Genomic DNA, 27,858 nt, shown 5'->3' on the forward strand with positions numbered 1-27,858 from the left:
CAGTGGAAGACATGAGTAATATCCCAACAATTAAAGGGAGCCAGGGGCTGAGTTGAGTATGGTTGCCATTACTGAAATGAGGAGAAATTTCTTCACCAAGAAAGTGGTTTAGGCTAAAACATCATGTGTTTTCAAATCGGAGGTAAATATATCTCTTGTAGATCAAGGGATCAAGGGATATGATGGGAGGGTGGGATTAGGATATTGAGCTTGATGATCAGCCATGATCATATTGGATTGAGGAGCAGTTTCGAGAAATCAAATGGCTTTTTCCTGCTCCTATCTTCAATTTTCTATGTTTCATCTATCCTCCAGCTTCCCCCAACCCAACTTAACTAGAATTCAATCCTGACAACCCACATGACCCACCTTTCACCCTCTGTCCTAACTTCCTCACATCTGTCCTCCTAACTCTTTATTTCATCAGCATTCCCCATTTTCATACTCATTTATCTCCCCCATACTTATTCACCAACACAATCCCATGGTGATTGCTGATCGTGAGCAATTCAAGCCAACGTATTAGTCCATTATATAAAATGAGATCTGGAGAAATATATTTTCTTTTTCTTCATTCTTTCATGGCGTGAGAGCACTGCTGGGCAAGCATTGTTGCCCATCCTAATTGTCCTTCAACTGAGTGACTTGCTCAAGCCATTTCAAAGAGTAGTCAATGTTAGTTCCAGTATTTATGTCTTAAAAATTGCTTATTAAAATCTACTGGGAACCACATCATTTAAGAGTTACCAAATCCAAAGCAGTATGTTCTTGGGGATAATTCAATGGCTTAATCCCTTTATGGGCAGAGTGAAGTTGTAACTCAGTAACTCTGGTGAGAGACACCAAATAACTCAAGTTAATTCGTGGTCTGTACCATTTGTATACAAAGAACAAAGAACAAAGAACCACACAGCACAGGAACAGGCCTATCGGCCCTCCAGGTCTGCGCCAATGCATTTTGCCCTTTCATACTTAAACTGTCTTCACTTACAGGATCTGTATCCCTCTATTCCTTTCTATTCATGTATTCATTCAGGTGTTTCTTGAATGCTGCTATTGTATCTGCTTCCACCACCACCTCTGGCAGTGCTTTCTAGGCACTCAATATCTTTTGTCTGAAAACATGCCTCACACATCTCTAGGGTGTAGGTTTGCTCGCTGAGCTGTAGGTTTGATATCCAGACGTTTCATTACCTGGCTAGGTAACATCATCAGTGGCGATCTCCAAGTGAAGCGAAGCTGTTGTCTCCTGCTTTCTATTTATATGTTTGTCCTGGATGGGGTTCCTGGGGTTTGTGGTGATGTCATTTCCTGTTCGTTTCCTGAGGGGTTGATAGATGGTATCTAGATCTATGTGTTTGTTTATGGCGTTGTGGTTGGAGTGCCAGGCCTCTAGGAATTTTCTGGCATGTCTTTGCTTAGCCTGTCCCAGCATAGATGTGTTGTCCCAGTCGAATTGGTTTTTTTTCATCCATGTGTAGGGCTACGAGGGAGAGGGGGTCATGTCTTTTTGTAGCTAGCTGGTGTTCGTGTATCCTGGTGGCTAACTTTTTTCCTGTTTGTCCTACGTAGTGTTTGTGGCAGTCCTTGCATGCCCTAACACAAAATTCCATGGATATCAAACCTACAGCCCAGCGAGCAAGCCTACACCTTAAACCTCAACCTGAGCTACAAACCTTCACAAACCTTGCTCACACATCTCTTTTAAACTTCCACCCCCAACATCTTGAACCTGTGTCCCCTAATCATTGACCACTCCACTCTGGGGAAAAAGTCTCATACTTTCCACTCTATTTGTCTATTGGTCTGGTGGCAGTTAGGGCAGGTAGTGGGAGTTTGGTGGGGGGGGGCTGTACTGTGCAAGTTTGAGAGTTCAAGTCACTCTGGAAGGGGACATGACTTAGAGGAAGGAAGTGCATGTACTGTAGCCAAATCTGCAGATGACACAAAATAGGTGGAATGGCAGCTTGTGAGAGGGATACAAACAGTTTACAGAAAGATACTGATAGGTTATCTACAACACATAGGGACTTGTGGGGGAATTGAGCACAAATAATAAAAAGGTATCACAGGTACTCAGGAAGGCAAATGGAATGTTAGTCCTTATTTAAAGGGGGTTGGAGTATAAGAATAGGAAAGTCTTAATGCAACTGTATAAAGTGCTGGTGAGACCATGTGTGAAGTACTGGGAGCAGTTTTGGTCCCCTTATTTAAGGAAACATATTATTTCATTGGAAGCAGTTCTGAGAAGATTCATTAAGATGATCCCTGATATGGAAGGATTGTTTTATGAGCAAAGATTAAACAGACTGGGACTATACTCACTGCAGTTTAGAAGAATAAGAGGTGATTTCATTGAAGCATAGAGGATTCTTAAGAGGCTTGACAGGGTAAATGCTGAGAGGATGTTTCTCCTCACAGGAGAGTCTAAGACCAGAGGACATAATCCCAGAATAAAGGCCAATTTAAACCAGATGAGGAAAAATGTCTGCACTCAGAGGGTCGTGAGTCTTTGGAATTGTCACAGAGAGCTGTGGAGACAGAGTTCTTGGGCATATTTAAGTCTAAGGCAAATTCTTCATCAGTAGGGGAATCAAGGGTTATGGGAAAAAGGCAGGAAAGTGGCTATAAGGAATATTGGTTTCAGCCATGATCATACTGAACAGTGTAATAGGCTTGAGGGGCTGAACAAATTATTCTTATTCCTATTTCTTATGGTTGTATAGGAATTCCCATACAAATTTAGGGTCAGTACATGAAATGGTTACTGCCTATGTCATAGGTGGTAGGAGACTTGGATACTGGTAATTTTTTTCTTTTAAAGTATGATCAGAACAAATATTTAAATTTAAATCTTCCAGTTTCTGATAACAATACTGCACGATTCTCACAGATTCTCAGTTTCAGACCTGTCCAACTAATGCTTTTCATCGAGGTATTAAGCAGCAGGAAGTTTGCTTGTCACATCTGTGTACAATGTAATTCAATTATATAAATTTTATATTGCAACAAATATGCTAAATGAAGTTTATTCTTACCCATGTTTGTCCCTCGCTTTCCACCAGTGAGGATCAAGTTTTTCAAGAATAACGTATTCTTCATATCTCCTGACACTCAGATCAGTGGATTCTCGGGCCCAAAAATCATACAGGGCGATCACCTTGACTTCTGTGCCCTCCTCATCATCACTCGGAGGTGGTGGTGGAGGCTTCCTTCTTGATGGGACCCCTACTGACCTGTTGGCCTGAATAATGACACAACACCAAGATTAAAGCCAAATTCAACAGTGGTTTTTCTGTTATTCTATGTCAGAATGCACTTGACTATAAACAAATAAAAACAGAAACTGCTGAAGAAACTCAGCAGGTCAGGCAGTATCTGTGGAGAGAAGACAGAGTTATTGTTTCGAGTTCTGTGACCCCTCTTCAGAGCAGACAATACTTCACTAAAGGCACATTCTTCACATTTTTAAAGAACTTTGCGAAAAGTTTCAAAGGCACACTGCTTACAGTCTTTAGCACAATGGGTGTATCTTATGCATGTATACGTCACCATTTGTTTCAACATTAACTATTTACATTTGAGATGCATTTACTAATGTAATATTACAATAATATCCTTGAGTTAAGGGGATCTCTTTCAGGAAACCTCCTACTACTTGCCAATAACTGCACCTCCCTCCACTCCTTCAGGGGGCATAGTGGATCAATGGTTAGTACTACTATCTCGCAGTATCAGGAACACAGGTTCAATTCCAGCGTCGGGTGACTGTGTGGAATTTGTACATTCTTCCCATCTATACATGGGTTTCCTTTCACAAAGAGGTGCAGGTTTGGTGGATTGGCCATACTAAGTTGCGTCATAGTGAGCAGGCTAGGTGGATTAACTGTAATAAATGTAGGTTTACAGGGATAGAATGGAAGGCTCTTTGGAGTGTCAATGAAGACTTGACAGACCGAAAAGGCTTTATCTACACCAGAGATTCTATGATTCAGTCTTCTAATACAATATTATGAGGAAGGTACTTGGCTGTGACATTTTAGTCTTTTACATAAATATAGTCTAAGGCTGCGACTATGGGCAAACATTGTTAAAATAACTTGATAATAATAAAATGTAACATTTTTAATACACAGTTCAAGAAATCAAATTCTTCACTAACAATTTCAATGTCTTCCTAACATTCAGGAGGTGAACTTATATAAGGAATTCTTTCCTTTGTCTTAAGAGACTTTGACAAAAAAGCAGTCCAAATGCCAAAAAGTACTTACGTGACTTCATTATCATTCATCAAAGTTACATTACTCAAGCAACCAGAAGAACCTCACCCAAGGATGCTTTGAAAACAGACAGAAACGATGCACCAACACTTAAAATGTCTGTATAAAAAAAATTTCATACAATCCCCATAATGCAGATAGAGACCATTTGGCCCATCGAGTCTGCACCAACCCTCCAAAGAGCATCCCTCCCAGGCCCATGCCCCTCCCTAACCCTGAACCCCACAGTTATCACGGATTAATCTAACCAACCTACACATCCCTGAATACTATGAGCAATCCAGCTAACCTGCACATCTTTGGATAGTGGGTAGAAACCCACACAGACACAGGGAGAACGTGCAAACTCCACAGAGATAGTCACCTGAGATTGGAATCGAACCTGGGTCTGCACTGAAATTTCTAGCCCCAAATGTTAACCTGCCACAATTTAGTGTTAGAACATTCTTTCTTCTTTTAAATGCATTAATGTATCAATTTAAAAATAAGGTTCACATGTTAGAATCATTTGCTGCACATATCCTACAAACAACAGGGAGCTAAACAAAGAGGATTTCTGTGAGTTATTTGCTTCACTGGAAAATCAATGTATAATGTAAGGAATTTAGGGATACTTTCTTGTTCACTTGCTCAGACAAGCAATGAGACACCCCTGTAGCAGGTGGGACTTGAACCTGGATCTTCTGGCTTAGAGGTATGGACACAACCACCGTACTTTAACAAAAAAATCAACAAAAGGCTTCATTCAGGGACATGAACTCAGACCTTCTGGCCTGGGGGTAGAAGTATAACCACTGCACCACACACAGGAAATCCTCAGTCCAAGACTGGGAATTGATCAGGCTGTGGCAGTGAGAACACAGAATTCTATCTACTAGCCTGCTATGAAAGATTCAGAGGAAATTATATATCTTGCCAGATGTAACATTGGAGCTCTGTGGTGAATGGGGGCAGGACATGTCTCACCCCAGGGTCAGCTGTATCCAATGAAAGCCATGCTTCTGGCTATCCTGCCATCCCTCACATGATACAGCAGTTCAGCTCTGAGTTACAAAAACTTTACATTTAGGAGGACTAAACAGATTAATAAAATTAGCCATGATAGATGTTTTGCTTTGGATATTTAAAAGGAACAACTATAATACTACTCCTTTATGTAATATATATGCAGTTAATGTATATTTGTACTGTCTAAGTATTCTATTGTCATATGGAAGTTCTCAGTGTTAATATGTAACCTCAGGTAAGCCTCCAGAAGCATTCAACGATTTGGTTTAATAAGGAAATTTGACCATGGTTTACCAGTACAACTATATTGTACTACTTTGGTTTTTATATGTGGCCAATCAAAAATAAAAATTGCTTCCATGTAACGGTTATAAATTATAAATCAAAAAACACATAGACTCTTATGCGTGAGTTTTGTCTCATTAAATACATCATGAATATATATCAAAAGCATATCACCTACTCGGTAAATATTTGAAGGATATGATGTTTGACCATTATTCAAAGGATAACCATCCATTAGATCTGCATTATCATCTAAACTCACTTGAGTTGTCACTGCACTGAAATTAAATGGAAAAATAAACAAAGTAACATAACATTGAAGATATTATTATCAGCTGTATTAGTTCAAGGAAAGTAGAAAAGTATTTTTAGCTGGAAGGAAGTTGAAAAGTTGGGCTTACCGTTTCTGAACAGAGCAACAACAGCAAAACACTGACTGGATGGTATGATCTGCAAACACATGAGATTTCAATGTAACCACAATTCTTCATTGCAAAATAAAGTACATTTCAAGAAAGGCAAAAGCTCAGCAGATATTAGAAATCAAAAACTAAAATTCCAGACAACACACTGCAGTTATATGTTAATTGACCTGTTGTGTGTTTTCAATATTTTCTACATTTAATACCTTGCATGTCTTTGCTTTTATAATGTGGTCTTTATATTGAGGTCATTGATCAGACACCACCGGAAATCTTGTGAGGTGCAATCAAACGTTCTGTTTGATGCTATATGATTAATTATATTAATGGGTGAACCCAATGACCATGTTGTTTCTCTTCATTTTTAAAGAGTATCGTGAGCATTATCAGAAATGCATTGTTTCCATTTTCATCTTCATTTTAGGAACTGTCTGTCACATCACATCATTTATTTATATTATACCTAGTATGGTAACCAGTAATGAATTAAATCTGAAGTTCTCTTTTAAAGTTGTGTATGTGCAACTACAAACAGGAAGGTTATTCTAAAATTACACTCACATTGCTAAATTTCCTTTAGGAATCCAAATAAACCTATGCCTTATTAAGAGACGAGTTGAGTTCCATTTAATTGTGAGTTTAAGGCCCTGAAATTACAAGCCAGAACCAAAGCAATTAAAGGCAGTCACTAGTAAGTATTAAATTTGACACAAAATCCAATTCTATTCTGATTCTGCAAAGAACCACCAGTGGGGATGGAAAGCAAGCAACTCTACCGTCTGTACATAATAAAAGAAAAGGCCATTCTAATAAGCTGTGTCACTCACCAACCACTTCACCATTCCTCACCCAAACCCTACCTTTGTATGTATCCCATAGTTCACTTCCAATTATACTTTCAATCCCAATTATCCATTCTCCATAACATTTCATCAGCTTCTAATTACTCAACCACATTGTCACTTTTGCCTTTGTCTTAGTCCCTAGAAAGATCAGTACTTTCAGTTGAAGAAGTCATATCAGACTTGAAAAGTTAACTCTGTGTCTCTCCACAGGTATGTCCAGACCTACTGAGTTTTCCCAGCACTCTCTGTTTGTTTCAGATCCCCACCATCGGCAGTAGTTTTAATATTCAACTGAAGCCTCAATCAACCAGATCCATCACTGCAATGTTTTAAATTCCTTCAACATTGTTTAACTGATTTGCCTTTGCTACTTAAGTCACATGGAGAAAGTGAGGACTGCAGATGCTGGAGTATCAGAGCTGAAAATGTGTTGCTGGAAAAGCGCAGCAGGTCAGGCAGCATCCAAGGAACAGGAGAATCGACGTTTCAGGAAGAAGGGCTGATGCCCGAAACGTCGATTCTCCTGTTCCTTGGATGCTGCCTGACCTGCTGCGCTTTTCCAGCAACACATTTTCAGCTACTTAAGTCACATGCTGAATCGTCAGCTAAAAACTGCTGATTGGCCTGTTTATTCAGCTTCAGTGATCAGTCAATCAAAATTTCAGGTTAAATTCTTTTAAACTCAGCATTCAGGGGGCTGCCTTTAGTCAAAAGTTAATTGCAATCCTCAATGTCATGACAACACTGTCTCACAGGAATTCTAAGTTGAAGTCTCTTTTAAGTCTGAGCTTGCTCACACGCTTAAATGTAATCTTGAATTTGTCAAACTGCACAAGGTCCACCACATTCTGGATACAATTTCTGGTTAACATGGTTAAGTAGAAACTTCATGTTGTAATTGCTCTGTCATCTATCTGCCATAAATTCAGGACTACAGTCTTGTAGGAGCAGGCAGCCCATCACAATAAAACAACTCTGCTGTTACCATTAAAATGTTCTGGTCAGCTAATTACATATCAATTCTGAAGAAGAATCATACACCTCTCAAAATGTTAACTCTGTTTCTCTCCCCATTGCTGCTGCCAGATCTGCTGAGTTTCTCCAGATTTTCAGGTTTTATTTCAGATTTTCAGCATCTGCAGCACTACTTTTATTACAGACTTTAACTTTATCCATTCAACGATCCATCAATCTGCAGGAAAGCAAATTATATAAACCTCTTGAGGCCAAATTCCAATAACTCCAGCTGATTAATGTAAATTAAAGATAAAATGCTATGGATGCTAGAAACCTGAAATAAATGTAGAGAACATTGGAGAAACCCTGCAGAGCTGGCAATAGCTGTGAGGGGAAAAACGGAGTTCACTTTTCATGTCCCATATGACCTTTCCAAAGAAGGTTTTCCAACATTTTATTTTTAAGATAAAGTCTGTGTTGTGACTTAAATGTGATGAATGTGTTAAAGAGAGTGAAGGCCAACTCTCCTAGTTAAACACAGCCACCAGGGTAAAAACATGGTCTAACAGGAGAGTACGGGCTTACACCTTTGTACAAATTTCTTTCTCCAGTTCTTTTTTCTCAGATCACTCTGGGTTGGGGTCAGGGGCTGGGAGGGGCATACAGGTGGTGACAGTCTCTACCACTGGTGTCATCACAATAAGCTATCTTTGCATTGAGATCTAGGCAGCCTTGAGTAACCTGCTCAAGAAATGGTCAGCAGCTCACGTCTGATAATGATTTTTCACAAACAGGACTTGTCTTACATCCCTGTCAGTTTGCACGTTAATCTTCAGAAGCAAAAGAACATTGCCTCAGACACATTTTAAGTTGGACACAGATATTTTAATGCAGCAACTAAGTAACTGAATTATTTACAATAGACCTTTCCACCTAAAGCCTCAAAACAAAACTTTGAGAATGGACCTTCTATAGACATGTAAGAAGAGGTGATAATGGATCTTCAGCCCACAATACCACTGCTTGAATCTTAAACACTGTTGTATCTAACAAATGGCCTGTCAGTTATTACTCATCTCACATAAAGTTGAAAATTTGGTCCTTACAATTTCAGAGCAAAGCTATTTTTGTTATTAGTTTTAATTATAGTCAGAAACCTACTTCTTGGCCACTGATAGAGTTCATACAGTTTATTAGGAATTTAAACTTTTTTGACAGTTTCAATTGACCACATCCTTCACTGCAAGGACTTTAAGCTGACTGTGCTGAATCAGATCAAATCGGTCTTTATTATATTGTTTTACAGCATAAAGTCCACATACAGTTTGACTAAATTTCACAATAAATTGGCAATGCAAGAGCTTGGGGAGCAAGGGTGAGGATCCCATTGAAATAGATTTCATTTATCTATGCTGGAATCTGAGAACTCATTCCAGCAATTAGAACATATCCAAAAAAAAATGCCTGGATAACTCCAATGATATTTTGTACAGCACTCAGAATATTTTGTAATAAATTATTCTTTTGGAATCAGGAACAGAATGGGGACATGAGGACACAGAACTAAAGATATAGTTGAAGAAAACTGTTTTGAGATTTTTGGAAGCAGGAAGGCAGGTAACTGGGTGAACTGGACGAGAAAAGGGGAAACAAGAATCCTCTTCCCATGGTAGAAACAATGTCATTCACTGCTAGACAGGTTATAGCAAAATCATTGTTCTCATGCAAAGTATTTTCCATTTAGTACAGAAAATTAGAAGTCTTAATACAAGTATACAGATTTGGACAGAGAACAGATAGTTAAGGAAAATTTGTAAATATAGTCAAAACATCTTGACTTCTAAAATACATGTGAAACTTAATACATTTCAGATTTGTATAATACTTGTGGTTAGATTTGTAATTCCTTTGATTTGGACTCAGTAAAGCTTTGGGTGATTATTACAAGTACTCCAGATTTTGCAGTCTCAGAAAAAGCAGCTTAAATGTTGATCTGATTTCAGCTACATTACAGTGGCAGATAAAAAGCCTAGCCCACAGGGTTATCACCAAATTGGTCCAATCTACCTGTGACATGTGCCAGATGGTGCCATTAATCGAGGCCTGGGAGATGGTTGTCTTACTTTCAAACCACCTCATTGAATTATTACCTCTGGATTTGACTGTTCCAATGTATTTCTGACCAGCATGCCATATTCTAACATTTATAAACATGATGTCATCCCAATACCGCTGCCCATCTCCCATCTTTCACCAAACAGCGTTAACTTATTACCTCTGTACTCATTGACATACGCTTTTGAAATTTCATCCTTGTTTTCAAGACTTTCTGTGGCCTCTCTCCTCCTTACCTTTGTAGTTTCCTCCAGATCTAAACCCTTTAAGACATCAGCCTTCAGCTAATTTTGTCTTATTCAACATTCCCCGGTTTTAATCATTCTTCCCTTCTGCTGCAGAGACTGTAAGCTCTACAAAAAAGACCTTGAGCTTCCAGTTTCCTGCTACTTCAATACACCACCCTGGCCAACATCTCGGTCTCAGGCTTGCTGCAGTGCTCCAGTGAAGCTCAGCGCTAGCTAAAAGAACAGCACCTTGCTTTCTGCTTTGGAACTCTGCAGCCTTCTGGACTCAATATTGAGTTCAAATGTTTTAGGGCTTGAGCATCTTTTCCCATGTACTCACCCCAACTCCTACACATTGTTATCACATGGTCTGTTATTACACACACTAATAGTGCCTATTAGCAGCTATTCATTCTCTCAGGCTGACTGTTATCCATTCTTTTGTCTGTCCAATTGTTCTTTTCTCTCTTTGGGCTCTAGCTCCATGTATCGTTTACTTCTTACCCACTAACCTCTCCCTATCTTCTGCATAAAAACCAACATTTTTCCGAGGTATCATTTGTTCTGAAAAAGAGTCACTGGATCCAAAACGCGAAGTCTAATTTCTCTCTACAGATGCTGCCTGATCAGCAGCTTTTCCAGCAATTTCTGTTTGGGTTATTGTATGTTCCAAACTTACTATGGAAACCTCTTTGCCACTCTATCTCACTTTATTCTTTTACAATCCTTTATAAAACCTCCTCCTTTGGCAAAAAATATTTAGAAATTTGCTCTTGTTTCTCCTTTTATGACTCAATATCACAGTTTGTACGTTGCACACCTATAATTTTTTTTACTACATTAAAGGTATGATATAAATACGAGCTGTTGTTAACATTCATAAAAATCAAAACTTCTGTTTGCAAGTAGTAAAGGAAATTGTCATTCATTCAATTATTGTAAAAAGAATCAGAAATCTTACATAAGGACTCTAAAACAAACAACAAATGTAATCTTCCAAAACACATCATGAATTGCACTATAAATAGTGATGAGGAGTTTTTTATGTTTTGACTTGTTTAATTAACTGACACATCAAGCACAAATAGGAAAGCAAATCTGCAAAATGCTGTTGAATCCTGATTTGACCAAAAACAAACAATGCAGCCAGTCTTAGTATGTACCACATAAATTTTACTTGGTTTCACTGTCTTGGAAAGCTTTTCTCATAAAAAATGAACACAACTGTTATAGATAAAAATAAAATTGGAACTTTGAGTCTTTTCTTCTAGTAAATTTCAAGAATATGTGATGTTTGTTGTTATTCATCATGTTTTTATTCTCAGAGCTTTCAAGAAGTCAGTCTGGGACACTTGCCCCATAATATTGCATTGGATCTTTTGCCAAAGAAGTAGGCAAAGCGATCAATGCTGACAGTCATGCTCCACTTGAGCCTTCTTCCATCTTTCCTCATCCAAATTTAACATTGTACCCCTTTATTCCCTGCAGTCTCATGTTTGCCTAGCTTCTCTTTAAATACATCTATAGTATTTACTTCAACACTCACACTGGTAGCAAGTTCCACCACCACACCACTCTTTGGGTAAAGAAGACCTGTCTAAATTCCCTACTGGATTTCTTGGTATTGATCTTGTATTGATAGTTTCTATTTAGCTGTTCCCTGAAATTTTTGTGATCGTTTTCATCAAGTTATAAAGTGAATGGTATATTTTAGGTTCAAACCCATAAAGATGTTAACATTCTAGATATGACACGTCAGCGCCACCATCCAGGATATAGGTTTCTAATTATAACTAAACTCGTAGGAGGTATAACTTTAGTTTCTTACTGTTGATGTCATGAGTAAATGGAACATTAACAATCAGAGATAAATGATAAAAAAATGACAGATTTTTTTTGATGGGTTTTTTTGTGTTAATATGGTTTAGTACCGCTAAGAAATGAAAATATTATTTATAATCATTCTTCTTCAATCAATAATAAAATGGTGACTTGGACAAGGACACTCCCATCAGATTTCAAAGACTTGCTTCTAAAGATTTATTTCTTATGAAAGCGGTCTCAATATTTCCACCATCAAACTGATTGTCAGAAATGAAGATGCAAGTACCCGTAATCTGAACTGTTAGAAGATGTCCTGTAAATTTAACTAAAAAATAACAACAGAAACCAAGCAAACCACATAATTATCCTAGCTTTCTAATATTTCATTGACCTTTAGTAGCACTTACAAAACTGCCTTGAGCTGCTTCTCCATTTAACAATGTTGGTCAAATGGAGCTGATTTATGTTCTACTCCTAGAGTCATAGAGTCATGTAGGACAGTCCAACCAGTCCATGCCAGCTATAATCCCAAATTAAATTAGTCCTACCTGCCTGCATTTAGCCCATATCCCTCCAAACATTTCTTATTCATGTACTTACCCAAACATCTTTTAAACATTGCAACTGTACCGGCATCCACCATTTCCTATGGAGATTCATTCCGCACACAGTTAAAAATCACACAACTCCAGGTTATAGTCCAACAGGTTTATTTGAAAGTACTAGCTTTGAACTCTTCTCCTTCAGGTACACAGCTACCTGATGAAGACGCAGCACTCTGAAAGCTTGTACTTGCAAATAAACCTGTTGGATATAACCTGGGGTTTATGATTTTTAACTTTGTCCACCCCAGTCCAACACCTGCACCTTCACATCATTCCACTACTCTCTGTGTAAAAAAATTGCTCCCATGTCTTTTTTAAATCTTTATCTTTTCACATTAAAAATATGCACCTCAGACTTGAAATCCCTCACCCGAGGGAAAAGACACCTGCTATTCACCTTATCTGTATCCCTCATGATTTTATAAACCTCTATAAGCTCACCTCTCAACTTCCTATGCTCCAGTGAAAAAAATCCCAGCCTATCCAACCTTTCCTTATAACTGAACCCCTCAATTCTCAGAATCATCCTGGTAAATCTCTTTTGAAATCTCTCCAACTTAATATAAAATCCCTCTTATAGCAGGGAGACCAGAAATGGACACAGTATTCCGAGAGGCCTCACCAATGCCCTGTATTACCTCAACATAATGTCGCAACTCCTATACTCATAAGTGTGAATAATGAAAGTAAACATCCTAAATGCCTTTTTAACCACCTTACCTATATGTGAAGCAAATTTCAAAGAATTACTACCTGAACCTCTAGATCTCTCTGTTCTACAACACTACCCTACTTTTAATTGTATAATTCCTGTTATAACTATTTGGATTCCTCTACTGCTCAGTAGAACTGCTTTATATATGCAGCTTCTCAGATAATCCAGGTTTTGTACATGTTCTAGATGGCATTTAATATGTGACTCTATCCTATTATCTGATTGCCATACATACATGGGGATCACTGGTTAATTAGCATATGTACCACTGTAACTGTGAAACAGACACTGGCGGGACTGTGTCCTGAGTTCAAAGCAACCAACACAGTTCAGAGCAGGCATAGAGTCTGGGACTATATTGGCTGATGTGGTTTGATGTTATAACAACAAGTATGATTGAGCTAGCACAGAGCTCTTGGGAATTACAAATTTCATTCCAGCATAAAAAGGCTACTATTTTGAATTTGAGCAATTACTGCGTATGTTTTTGTTTTTGAATATCACTTTTTTAAAGTGGAATAATTATATTAAATAGCTTTTTCTCTCTCTCCTGCTTGTTGTATGTGTTGTTTCTTCCTGCATTCAGAACTCGTAAATCTGACCCTGAAAATTCCTATAAATATCGATAATGCAATGTTTGACACTTCAGTAATATATTCAGTAAAATCTGACAGAACACAACTCTTCATGGAGCCTAAGAACACAGACGTGGGTTACCCTTTTTCTATTGGCTCTGAAATAGGACTACTGCCACCTGAGTGCAGATAAAAGAGATTTGTAACCGAGTACCCAGAGCCCTGGCTCCAAAAAATGTGCTTCCTGTATCCAACCAGTAGCAGGTGCATCAGAATGGTTCCTCTTATCACACCATCTGATTTTCTCACTGTGGAAGTGGTTTTTCATCTTTTAACACCTCCTCCCACTGGTCAGGTCTGTAATCAAAAACTCGTGGTTCATGCGTATAACATAATCTACAAATTAAAAACTGTCTTCCATAGCGAACTGGTGTCAGGTTTTCCAGCCAAATTCATTAAGATATGCAAAACAATATGCAAAGTAACTCAGCCAACTTGCTGGCAGGTTTCATTCATGGAGTACCTTGTTCCCATTTTATTTTTGAAGTTATTTTATTTAGTTCTGTAGGGGTAAGTCAATATTTACCAGTCACTGCTTTTCTCCCTGCTCTAACCTCTTTCAAATATCACAGCTAAGTATTATAGAATGAAAAACTCACTGTCAGTGTCTTTTTCATTGTTTTTAACACTATGGTAGGTAGCATGAATTTGTTAGAAGGAATTTGTTAGAAGGATAGCTGTTAATTGGAGTGTGGGTTGTGGATGCACAAATTCTGAGAGAGCACCACAAACAACTCATTGCTGAACATCTGCTGTCCTGTGTTGCTGAGCTCACTTGGTCCCCTCCATCTCTAATGCCCAGTCAGAAAGTAAATAACAGTGTGCGAGAGATATCTGATTACTACATTGGGTGAGAAGTTCAGCTTTTCATGGTGCTTCTTGCAGGATTGCAGACATCGGCAAGCTTGGAAATTGTCCTCAGCTAATCGGGGGCAGATGTTAGAACCATCAAGATGGTGTAAATTAAGCTGCCACAGGCTGACAGGGTCTCTGGAAAAACATCAAAGGAACCTTGTCAGTTCTGTAGGGATCTCCCAACGGAATCAGGGGCTCTTCCAACATTTAAGGGGTCACCCTCAGCCTCCTCATTTAGGGAGAGCTTCCCACCCACTGAATGTTGCCAACTAATTCAAGGCCTGAAGTCACTTATGGCAGTCAGTGCCAGTACAAGCAGAGTCTACAGTGGCACTGAACCAACCAGAGGCCCAGGAATCTAGAAAAGGCACAATAGGGATTATAGGAGAAAGTGAGGACTGCAGATGCTGGAGATCAGAGCTGAAAATGTGTTGCTGGAAAAGCGCAGCAGGTCAGGCAGCATCCAAGGAACAGGAGAATCGACGTTTTGGGCATGAGCCCTTTTTCAGGAATTATGGGATTATGATGGGGACTGTGTCTTTCATTGGCTCCTCACTTCCTGATGCCAGGTCCCAAGAATTAGACCCTGGGTAACCAACAATAAGGGATCTCGTACCACCAACAGGATTTGTTGGATGTAGAAAAGCCATGCAGCTCTTGTTACTTACCCGAAGATTTACTAAATTTCAAAGGCCTCGATGCTAATAGGTGTGGATTAACTCTTTGAGCCTGATTGACAGTCTGCAGATAGTGATCAGAAATCTCAGGTCAGTCCCTTTCAAATTGACTTAATCAGGGCGTTCTCTCACTGCCAAGAAACTGATTGCAAGTCCTCATCCACTATTTGTAGTTCGCACCACAATGGTCAGCATTAAATGTAACCCATTCTCATTCCTCGTTTTAGATGGAAAATATGTGTTGTATATATTAGTGTTTTAACTTAAATAGATTGAGCCCAAATTAACTATTGGCAGAATCTATTCTAACCCACATTGCTAGTTTCAATTAAATATATAAAAGTACATTTGAATTAAAACTTTGAATCAGCTGTATATGTCTGAACAGTGGCATTTGCATTCTCTGTTTATATCTGCTTGTCACGAGCTTTCCACTAGTTTTCTGCTGTCCATTCTCAGAGAACCTAGCTGAGTTGGTGGTTGTTGCCCACAGTGACCTCTCCCAGGTGGATTGAGAGGAGTGTGCTGTGAGTCAGCAAAAATGTGAAGGACCTGGGAGGAGTGTACAGCTGTCAGCAGCTCTGTGAGGCAGACTGCGCTACAGGAAGGAGAACCTGTGCTTCTGAAACAGCACATGGGAGAGTGGGGATAGTAACTTCACAAAGAGCAGGAGAGAAATTGGAGTCAGCAGGTTCACAAAAAAATAGAGAACGTGGGCCTGCAGCTTCATAAAGAGAAGAGCAACCTGCATAAGAAGAACAGTAACAATGGGGGATGGAAACTGACAGTATACGGTCCCTTCAGCTTCTTCCTCCCTGTAAGAGCCAAAGTGTGATCTCACAGGAAAACAGGTCATTTATTTCTTCTGTGTCTTTCAATTGGCCAATTGGATTAAACCAAGAAATGTTATTACAGCTGAAGAGTACAGTTAAGAAATGTTGTCCTGCCTCACACAGTTGTGAATGGTGATGGACATTTAAACAAATCACTGGAGGAGGAAGGTCTACAATAACAAACATTGAAATTCACAACTGACCTTGGAGAAACCTGTTTGGGAGAGGTCACAGTACAGACACAGCTATGTGAATAGTTTTAAGTGTGGCCTTGGGGTCTTGCAGTAAGTTTGCAGAAGTGAATAGAGTGGGTTCTTTCTTGATTATATGTTTTATTGAGATGTCTCTTGATTAAATTTAAAAATATAAGCAATAAGTATTAAGTTAGCCTGGAGCAGTGTTTTGTAGAGGAATAAGACAGGCTATTTACTCGGTCTGCAGATTGGAAGAAGCAAAAATGCCCTTACTGGAGTGATATGCTGTTGTTGTCGGATGTGGGAGTTTAGAGAGAGTTTACAGGTTACTGAGGATTATATCTGCAATAAATGCCATTGGTTGCAAATCCTATCAGATGGAATGGAACAGTTGGAGAGGCAGTTACAGGCAATGAAGAATTTACAAGAGCAAGAGGGTATGATGGATGGCAGTTATAGGAAGGGAGAAAAGTCACAGATATAGTCACATAGATGGGTTAACTCTAGGGAAGTTAAGAGCGGTAGGCAGGTAGTGCAGGGGTCTTCTGTGGCTATCCAGATTTTAAACAAGTATGCTGTTTTGGAAAATGTAGGGGATGATGGATTCTCAGGGGAATGTAGCAAGAACAGCCAAGTTTCTGGTATTGAGACTAGCTGTAATGTAATGAGAGGTACATTGGGTTCCAAGAGATCAATTGTCTTGGGTACTCTCTAATCCAAGGTACAGATAGATGTCTCTGTGGCCAGCAGTGAAAAATCAGAATGGTGTGTGGCTTCCCTGGTGCCAGGATCAAGGATGTCTCAGAGAATGTGCAGAATGTTCTCATGGGGGAGAGGAGCCAACAGTAGGTCATTGTCCACATTGGAACCAACGACATTGGAAGGGAAAAGGTTTTGATTCTGAAGGGAGGATACAGACAGTTAGGCAGGAATTTAAAAAGGAGGTCCTCAAGAGTAGTAATATCTGGATTACTCCTGGTGCTTTGAGCTAGTGACTGTAGGAATAGGAGAATAGAGCAGATGAATGCATGGCTGAGGAGCTGGTGTATGGGAGAAGGATTCACTTTTTTGGATCATTGGAATCTCTTTTGGGGTAGAAGTGACCTGTACAAGAAGGATGGATTGCACCTAAATTGGAAGGGGAATAATATACTGGCAGAGAGATTTGCTAGAGCTGCTCGGGAGGATTTAAACTAGTAAGGTGGGGGGGGGTGCGCGGTGAGGTTACTCAGGGAGGTAGTGTGGAAAGAGATCAATCTGAGACCGTAGAGTTGATAAAAGAAGCAAATCAAATAGTCAGGGCAGGGAGAGATAAAGCAGAGAACATGGTAGGATCGATAAATTAAACTGCATTTATTCCAATACAACAGGCCTAACAGGGAAAGCAAATGAGCTCAGGGCATGGTTAGGAACATGGGACTGGCATATCATAGCAATTACAGAAACATGACTCAGGGATGGACGGGATACAAATGTTACAGGAAGGACAGAAAGGGAGGCAAGAGAGGAGGGGGAGTGGCGTTTTTGATAAGGGATTGTATTACAGCAGTACTGTGGGAGCATATTATCAGAACTACATCCAGGGACATTATTTGGGTGGAACTGAGAAATAAGAAAGGGATGATAAGCTTTATTGTGATTGTACTATAGACCCTCTGATAGTCAGAGGGAAATTGAGAAACAAATTTGTTAAGAGATTTCAGTTATCTGGAAGAATAATAAGGTGGTTATGGTAGAAGATTTTAATTTTCCAAGCATTGACTGGGACGACCATAGTGTTAAGGCGGAGAGGAATTTGTTAAGTGTGTACAAAAAAGTTTTCTGATTCAATATGTGGATGTACCTACTAGAGAAGGAGCAAAACTTGGCCTACACTTGGGAAATAAGGCAGGGCAGCTGACTGAGGTGTCAGTTGGGGAGCACTTTGGGGCCAGCGACCATAATTCTATTAGTTTTAAAACAGTGATGGAAAAAGATAGATCAGATCGAAAAGTTTAAGTTCTAAATTTGAGCAAGGCTAATTTTGACGGTATTAGGCAAGACCTTTCAAGAGCTGATTGGGCGCAGATGTTCACAGGTAAAGGGACGGCTGGTAAATGGGAAGCCTGCAGAAATGACAAGAGTGCAGAGATAATATACTCCTGTCAGGGTGAAAGGAAAGGCTGGTAGGTATAGGGAATAGTGGATCACTAAGAATTTGAGGGTTTGGTTAAGAAAAAGAAGGAAGCATATGTCAGGTATTGACAGGATAGATCGAGTGAATCCTTAGAATACAAAAGCGGTAGGAGTATACTTTAGAGGGAAATCAGAAGGGCAAAAAGGGAACATGAGATACCTTTGGCAAATAGAGTTAAAGAGAATCCAAAGGGTTTTTACAAATACATTATGAACAAAAGGATAACTAGGGAGAGAATAGAGTCCCTCAAAGATCAGCAAGGTGGCCTTTGTGTGGAGCCGCAGGAGATGGGGGAGATACTAAACAAGTATTTTGTATCAGTGTTTGCTGGGGAGAAGGACTTGTAAGATATAGAATGGAGGGAAATAGATGGTGATATCTTGAAAAATGATCATATTACAGAGGAGAAAGTGCTGGATGTCTTGAAACGCATAAAAGTGGATAAATCCCCAGGTCCTGATCAAGTATACTCTAGAATTCTCTGGGAAGCTAAGGAAGTGATTGCTCGGCCTCTTACTGAGATATTTGTATCATCAATAGTCACAAGTGAGGTGTCAGAAGACTGGAGGTTAGCTAACTTGGTGCCACTATTTAAGAAAGGTGGTAAAGACAAGCCAGGGAACTATAGACCAGTGAGCCTGATGTCAGTGGTGGGCAAGTTGTTGGAGGGAATCCTGAGGGACAGGATGTGCATGTATTTGGAAAGGCAAGGACTGATTAGGGATAGTCAGCATGGCTTTGTGCGTAGGACTTCATGTCTCACAAACTTGATTAAATTTTCTGAAGAAGTAACAAAGAGGATTGATGAGGGCACAGCAGTAGACAAGATCTATATGGACTTCAGTAAGGTGTTCGACAAGGTTCCCCATGGGAGACTAGTTAGCAAAGTTAGACCTCACGGAATACAGGGAGAACTAGCCATTTGGATACAGAACTGGCTCAAAGGCAGAAGACAGAGGGCAGTGGTGGAGGGATGTTTTTCAGACTGGAGGCCTGTGACCAGTGGAGTGCCACAAGGATCGGTGGTGGGTCCTCTACTTTTTTTCATTTACACAAATGATTTGGATGTGAGCATAAGAGGTATAGTTAGTAAGTTTGCGCATGACACCAAAATTGGAGGTGTAGTGGACAGCGAAGAAGGTTACCTCGGATTTTAACAGGATCTTGATCAGATGAACCAATGGGTTGAGGAATGGCAGATGGAGTTTAATTTTGATAAATGCAAGGTGCTGCATTTTGGAAGGGAAAATCAGAGTAGGACTTATACACTTAATGGTAAGGTCCTGGGGAGTGTTGCTGAACAAAGAGACCTTGGAGTGCAGGTTCACAGCTCCTTGAAAGTGGAGTCGCAGGTAGATAGGATAGTGAAGAAGGTGTTTGGTATGCTTTCCTTTATTGGTCAGAGTATTGAGTACAGGAGTTGGGAGGTCATGTTGCGGCTGTACAGGACATTGGTTAGGCCACTGTTGGAATATTATGTGCAATTCTGGTCTCTTTCCTATGGGAAGGATGTTGTGAAATTTGAAAGGGTTCAGAAAGGATTTACAAGAATGTTGCCAGGGTTGGAGGATTTGAGCTATAGGGAGAGGTTGTTTTCACTGGTGTGTTGGAGGCTGAGGGGTGACCTTATAGAGGTTTATAAAGTCATAAGGGGCATGGATAGGGTAATTAGATGAGGTCTTTTCCCTGGGGTGGGGGACTCCAGAACTAAAGGCATAGGCTTGGGGTGAGAGGGGAAAAATATAAGAGAGACCTAAAGGGCAACGTTTTCACACACAGGGTGGTACGTGTATGGAACGAGCTGCCAGAGGAAGTGGTAGAGGCTGGTACAATTGCAACATTTAAAAAGCATCTGAATGGGTATATGAATAGGAGGGGTTTGGAGGGATATGGGCTGGGTGTTGGCGGGTGGGACTAGATTGGGTTGGGATATCTGGTCGGCATGGACGAGTTGCACTGAAGGATCTGTTTCCATGCTGTACATCTGTATGGCTCTATAACACTAAATATCCCCATCCTCAATAATGGATTAGTCCAGTACATCAGTGTAAAAGACAAGGCTGAAACATTTGCAACGATCTTCAGCCAGCAGTGTCGAGTGGATTATCCATTTCTTGCTCTTCCTTCGGCCCACATCACATTAGAAAACCATCTTTAACTAATTCAAATCACTCAATTTGATATCAAGAAATGGTTGGAGGCACTGGACATTGCAAAGGCTATGAGTCCTGGCAACATTGCAGCAATAGTACTAAAGACCTGTGCTCCAGAACTAACTGTGCCCCCAGCCATGCTATTCCAGTATGATTACAACACTGATATCTGCCCAATAATGTGGAAAAATGACCAGGTACATTCTGATTCCTAAAAGCAGGGCAGAGGCGACTGGTTATTTATTGCTCCACTTGTCTGCACTTGATAAAATTGTTGAAAGTGTCATCAAAGGTGCTATCAAGCATTAAGCTAAAGGAATAACCTGTTCATTGACATTGAGTTTGGTCGTGCCAGAGCTACTCAGTTGCTGACCACATCACAATCTTAATTATAACATGGACAAATGAGCTGAATTCCAGAGGTGAGAGTAACTGACTATGACAAGAAAACAGCATTCAACTGAGCATGGCATGCAAAACCCTAACAAAATTGGATTCAATGAGAATTGAGGAAAAAAAATCTCCATTGGTTGGAGTTGTACCTAGCAGAAAGGGTTTGTGGTTTTTGGAAGTCAGCCATCTTAGCTCTAGGACATCTCTGCAGGTCTTCCTTAGGGCAGTGTCCCAGGTCTAACTGTCTCCAGCTGCTCCATGCCAGCATAAGGTCAGAGGTGAGGATGTTTGCACAATGTTCAGCACCAGTCATGACTGCTCAGATACTGAATCAGTCCACATTCAAATGCAACAAGATCTGGACAATATCCAGGTTTGAGCTAATAAGGGGAGAAAGTGAGGACTACAGATGCTGGAGATCAGAGCTGAAAATGTGTTGCTGGAAAAGCTCAGAGGTCAGGCAGCATCCAAGGAGCAGGAGAATCGACGTTTCGGGCATGAGACCTGAAGAAGGCTCCTGAAGAAGGGCTCATGCCCGAAACGTTGATTCTCCTGCTCCTTGAGCTAATAAGGGGCAAGTGATATTCATGTACATTATTTTCAATGACAATCTACAACAAAAGAGTACCATTGCCCCTTGATATTCGATGACATTACCACTGATTAATCCCCATTGTCATTTTCCCATGGCTTATCATTGGAACTAAATTGGACTATCCATATAAATAGCATGGCTACAACAGCAGGCCAAAGACTGAGGTCTGTGGTGAGTAACTAATTTCCTGTTTCCCCAAAGCCTGTCCACCATCTACAAGGCAGAGGTCAGAAATGTGATGGAATACTCCCCATTTGCTTGGGTGCTTGCAGCTTCAACAACACTTGAGAAGTTTGACACCATCCAGGAGAAGGCAGCTCACTTGATTGGTACCCCATTCACCAGCTTCAACATTCAATTCCCTCAGCAGTGATGCTCAGTGGCAGTTATGTGTTTCATCCACAAGATGCAGTGCAACAACTCACCACTTCTGCAAATTAGAAGGACATGGGTAGCGGATGATTGGGAACAGCACCCCTCAAAGATCCACCTCCAGCCGTACACCATCCTGACTTGGGAACTATATCACCGTTCCTTCATTGTCACTGGGTCAAATTTCAGAGAAAAAGCACACAGACTCGGGGAGAATGTGCAGACTCCACGCAGACAGTCACCTGAGGGTGGAATCAAAACCCGGTCCCTGGTGCTGTGAGGCAGCAGTGCCATCCATACATCTATATACATTTAACTCCAATATGGGGCATTTGACAAGTGATCACGAGGGAAGCCATGTTTCTCTACCTTAGTCCTGAACACCAACTAATTATCACACCCTCATTGCAACCTGTTTGTGACAAACTAATTGAACAGATCCAAAAATAAACCTGGTTCTTCCTGATTTGTACAATTTTCGTATAACTGGATAAATCCAGTGTTGTTGGAGAAGCTGAAGAAAGACATCATGGAAGTAATAGGTTCCAATAAATTTGAATAAAAGCAAAATACTGTGAAGGTTGAAAATCTGAAACAAACACAGAGAAGACTGGAGAAACTAAGCAGGTCTTACAGCATGTGGAGAAACAAACAGATTTAATGTTTTGAGTTCAAAATGACTCTTCTTCACAACAGATGACATCTGAGTTTCTCCAACATTCACTGTTCTTGTTTCCAACAGATTGAGGCTTTTTAACCAATTTGATGGTAGAACAATGTTTTATTATTGACAATGTATCATTTTTGATAGCCTGTGTAGTAACATTTAGGAACATGATCAAAACGATAAAGGGAATAATAAATTTAGCAGGTGTGATATTCAGGATTAAAAGTAGGATAGATAGTTTTCTAATTATGTGTCATAATGAATTTTACAAAGTGCACCACTGCGGAACGTAAACAAAATGTACATATTTCCATCAGTGTTGTTATCAGGCAGGAAACGAAAATGTAAGATAACCTACAGCATTAGCGGAAACTGCAGTCTTCCTGTCTGTCCATAAAGCAATCATACAGGTTAGAATTGAATCTTCCAGTATCTGAATAAAGCAGACTGACAGATGGTGATCACGTTTAATCAAAACATCTTACAGGGAGAAAACACTGGCATTTAGCAGTTTAAATTGCCTGCTTAATTATAGGAATATATAACATTACATCTTTTAAAAGGACTTGTACTTAAAAGTAGTACTTTTCATGACTGCAGCATGTCCCAAGGTGCTTGACAGAAAATGAACTGTCTTTTGAAGCATAATCTACATTGTCACATATGAATTTTTTTGAAAAAATTCACAATTGGGAGGTGGACATTGCCAACGAAACCATCATTTGTTTCCAATCCGTAACTGCTCTTGCAGTGGCAGTGGTAATTAACATTTTGAGCACCTATAGTGCAGGGGAGTATACACAGACTGTCAATACTGTTAGGGTGGCAGATCCAGGATTTTGAGCTGGCAACTGTGAAAGAATAGCAATATATTTCTAAGTCAGGATTTGCTGCTCTTATCCTTCTAGATGGTAGTGGTTCTGTGTTGAAAGATGTGGAGAATCGGAGGCTGAGGGGTGACTTTATAAAGGTTCATAAAATCGTGAGGGGCACGGATAGGGTAAATATACAAGGTCTTTTCCCTGGGATGGGGAAGTCCAGAACTAGAGGGCTTAGGTTGAGAATGAGAGGGGAAAGATTTAAAAGGGACCTAAGGGGCAACTTTTTCACGCAGAGGGTGGTGCGTGCATGGAATAAGCTGCCAGAGGAAGTGGTGGAGGCTGGTACAATTACAACATTTAAAAGGCATTTGCATGAGTTTATGAATAGCAAGGGTTTAGAGGGATATGGGCCAAGTGCTGGCAAATGGGAGTAGATTAGGTTTGGATATCTGGTCGGCATGGACAAGTTGGACCAAAGGGTCTGTTTCTATGCTGTACATCTGTATTACTCTTATGTTGTCTAAGGAGTCTTAGCAAGTGATTACACTGCAATACAAGGCTGCAACTGTGAGTCAGTAGTGGAGGGAATGTAGAAGGTATCTGAATGGGTGGTAATAAAGCAGATTGCTTTGTCGTGGATGGTTTGTAGCTTCATGAGTGTTGTTGGGGCTGCACTCATCCATGCAAGTTGGGAGTATTCCATCATATTCCTGCCTTGAACCTTGTTAACGATCAATACATTTTCAGGAATCAGGAGCTGAATTACTTTTTACAAGATTCCTAGCCTCTGATCTGCTTTGGAGCCACAGTATTTATTTTGGCTGCTCTAGCTCAGTTTCTGGTTAACATTAACTGGCAGCTTGTGGTTAGCTTAGGATTCAATTATAGCAATGCCATTGAATGTCAAGGAGCAATGGTTAGATTCTCACTTCTTTCAGATGGTATTAGCTGGTGCTTGCATGGTATGAAAATGAATGCCACTTAAAAGCCGAAGCCTGACTATTGTCAAGGGCTTTTTGCATATGGACATGGATTGCTTCAGTATCTGAGAAATCGTGAATGAAGCAGAATATTGTGAAATCATTGGAGAATATGTCCACTTCTGACTTTATGATGGAGGAAAGATCATTGATGAGCAGTTCAAGATAATTGGGCCTAGGACCATTATCCTGAGAAACTCCCACAGAGATGGCATGGAGCTGAGATCATTGCGGATAGATAATTTGTATTACTTAATATTGTTATTTTGGTGTTATAATACCTTCAATTAGCTTGTTTTTTTGTCTTTTAGTGATAGCTAATTGAAAATGTGTTTTTTTATGTGTGTATGTCTTAGCATTCATGAGTGTATATCATTCATATATCTTCTAGTCTGTGGTAAATCACTGATCAAATATTATTTTCCTTCCTTAATGGTGCCAATACCGCCAAGCAATTAGATCAAATTGACTCAAAAATTTGGATCAAAGGTGAAGATAAAGCACATAAAATAAAATGTGCAAATTACACAATTCATCTAGCCTGACTTGTGTAGTTTAGAATTGCAAGTATCACTTAATATATCAATATTCTTTGGACTACCATTCACCAAAAACTAAATGGACCAATCACATAAATGGAGTGGCTGCAAGAGCAGATCAGGAGCAAGAATTTCTGCAGTGAGTAACTCAGCTCCTTACCAACATACCTGTGCAGCCATTTGGAGGTTAGGTGCAAGACTCTGCTGCACATGGACCTTGAAGATCCGCAAAACAGAAATTATAATGAGGGTGAAAGTTGCTCCTAATATCTCAAAGCCAGTCCACCATCTACATGGCACAAGTCAGGAGTGTGATGGGATACTCCCCACATGCCTTTTGAGTATAGCTCAAAAAACTTGACATCATTCAGGAAAAGCCATCTCTTTGATTAGCGCCATATCCCTAAACATCCACTCCCCTCACCACCAACGCTCAGCAACAGCCGTGTGTACTATCTAAAGATGCACTGCAGAAATTCACCAAGGCTCGTTAGACAGCATCTTTCAAACACACGTCACTTCCATCTAGAAGGACAAGGGCAGCAGATAGTTGGGAACATCACCCCCTGCAAGCTCCCCTCCAAGCCATTCTGACTTGGAAATATATCACCATTCCTTCACTGTCACTGCATCAAAATCCTGGAACTGCCTCCCTAACATCATTGTGGCATTAAAACAAATAAAGTGGTTGTCAAAATAAATTTAAGAGTTTGTTAAAAGCAAGAATCAAATTAATTTTTTTTATCTGATTCACTCATGGGACATGCGCATGGCTGGCTAGACAGCATTTATTGCCCATCCTTAAGTACCCTTGAAAACATTAACTGCCTTCTTGAACCACTGTAGTCCACATGCAATGGGTTGACCTACAATGTCAGGAAATTCCAGGAGTTGGACCAAGTGACATTGAAGGAATGACAATATACTTCCAAGTCAGGATAGTGAGTGGCTTGGAGAAGAACTTAGAGATGGTTATGTTCCTTTGCATTTCCTGCCCTTGTTCTTCTGGATGGAAGTGATCATGGGTTTGAAGGTGCTGTCGGTGAATTGAATATTTAAATAAAACTGTAAAAGCAGAATACAGACTTATTTAATTTTAAAATTATTATAAAATATAAATTTAGGAATGTAATGTTTCAGTGTATTTCATTATCATTGACAAGGTCAAACTTTAAACGTTTGAATCAACAGCATTTTGAATTTTCATTATTTATAAGTAACAAAATGATTTAAGGATTCTTAAATATTGTTTTGCTCAAATTACTGTACATATTTGACATGGAACCAACACATATACACTTTTTACAATCTATACCCTGAAAACATTCATTTTTGTTCTTCCTTAGTTCTCTGTCTGAATGCTGGTGTAATTCACAGTGCCACAACCATTATCATGGGTTCTGAATCTACATAACCAGAACAGAGACAAAACTACCTGCTGTTTGTACCAAACTGATCCACTCCAGCCATCTAACAGAACCAATGGGCCCCAAAGGATTCCAATGGCTTTGGCAAAATGCACTTTTACCGTTGCTGTAGTCTGAAGGTATGAATAGCGATGGGAAAGATTCCAACTTACTGACCATCATATGACTGACTAGGAACGTCTCATGTTTATACCACCAGCCATTGCTGAACGTTGGAAAGAGTTTGAGGTTGATATTCAATTCAATTCACATAATGAACACATCTCCCTTGGCCTGGACTGGAACTAGCAGATTCTAAGTCAGAGCAAGGAATGCTATCCATTGTTTCACAAGACCTCCAAGATATGCATTACTAACTATAATAAATTCTAGTGTACAGTGTTTAAACCACTCCACCAATAGAACCCAAAACACAGGAAAAAAATGAACACGCGCTGTACAGAGTTTCCATTCTGTTCCTATTACTACTATGTTGAACTTTTCCTCTTTCCTTTGTCTCGTGTTTTTGCTGAAATGTAAGAGGTTAATTTACTTACAGGTAGAAAGAATCATCTTATTTCTTTTAATGCAGCTTAAAACATCACTTTGAATGCTGACTCTTCAAGCCTTTCAATTCCTGTCATGCTGAAAGTTCTGTTTAACTCGTCTGCACATTTTTGAGGCTTCTTTCTGGTAAACTGCAAAACTGAGTAACACCCAGGATATGACATAATCATAAAGATTAGAGGTGTTATGCTTCTGCATATAGGGCACTAGTGAAACTGCATCTGGAGTACCTTGCATGGTCTTGGTTACCTCACTTCACAAAGCATGCAAAAATATTGAAGAGAGTCAGAGAACGTTCAAAAGACTGAAAGGTAGAATGTGGTGGGGATTTCTTAAGAGGAAAGGTTAGACTGGCTGATGTTATATCTGCTGGAATTTAAAAGAGTGAGAGGTAACTTATTTGAAACATATAAAAAATTCTGAGGAGTTCTGACAGGGTAGATGTGGGAAAGATGTTGGGGAAGATATGGGCTAGGTGAGAATATGGATTTGAGGTTACAATCAAATGAACCGAGGTCTTATTGAATGGCAGAGCACACATGAGGGCTGCACGACCTACTTCTGCACCTGACTTGTACTTTTTATGTGCAAAACTATTTAATTTCACAGACTTTTCTCCTCACAGAAGATGTGACTAATTTAGACTTAAGCTCTTCACTGAGTTTATTACAAATTTATTTGCTAATAAACAAAACATTTGATTAATCACTCC

The 27,858-nt window shown here is 39.8% G+C and overlaps 1 protein-coding gene across 1 annotated transcript in view; it reads right to left on the reverse strand.

Moving 5' to 3' along the window:
• Positions 1–27,196, reverse strand: part of txk (TXK tyrosine kinase) — a 56,435-nt gene extending 29,239 nt beyond the window's left edge. The window contains exons 1-4 of the mRNA XM_072579601.1: positions 27,137–27,196; positions 5,975–6,023; positions 5,752–5,851; positions 3,039–3,244 (exon numbers count right to left, since the gene is read on the reverse strand). Of these exons, the coding sequence (XP_072435702.1) occupies positions 3,039–3,244; positions 5,752–5,851; positions 5,975–6,023; positions 27,137–27,152 (371 nt within the window). The 5' untranslated portion in view covers positions 27,153–27,196. The remainder of the gene's footprint in view (positions 1–3,038; positions 3,245–5,751; positions 5,852–5,974; positions 6,024–27,136) is intronic.
• Between the last annotated feature and the right edge of the window lie 662 nt (positions 27,197–27,858).

Source organism: Chiloscyllium punctatum, chromosome 1, assembly GCF_047496795.1.
Source record: "Chiloscyllium punctatum isolate Juve2018m chromosome 1, sChiPun1.3, whole genome shotgun sequence".
Lineage (NCBI taxonomy): Eukaryota > Metazoa > Chordata > Chondrichthyes > Orectolobiformes > Hemiscylliidae > Chiloscyllium > Chiloscyllium punctatum.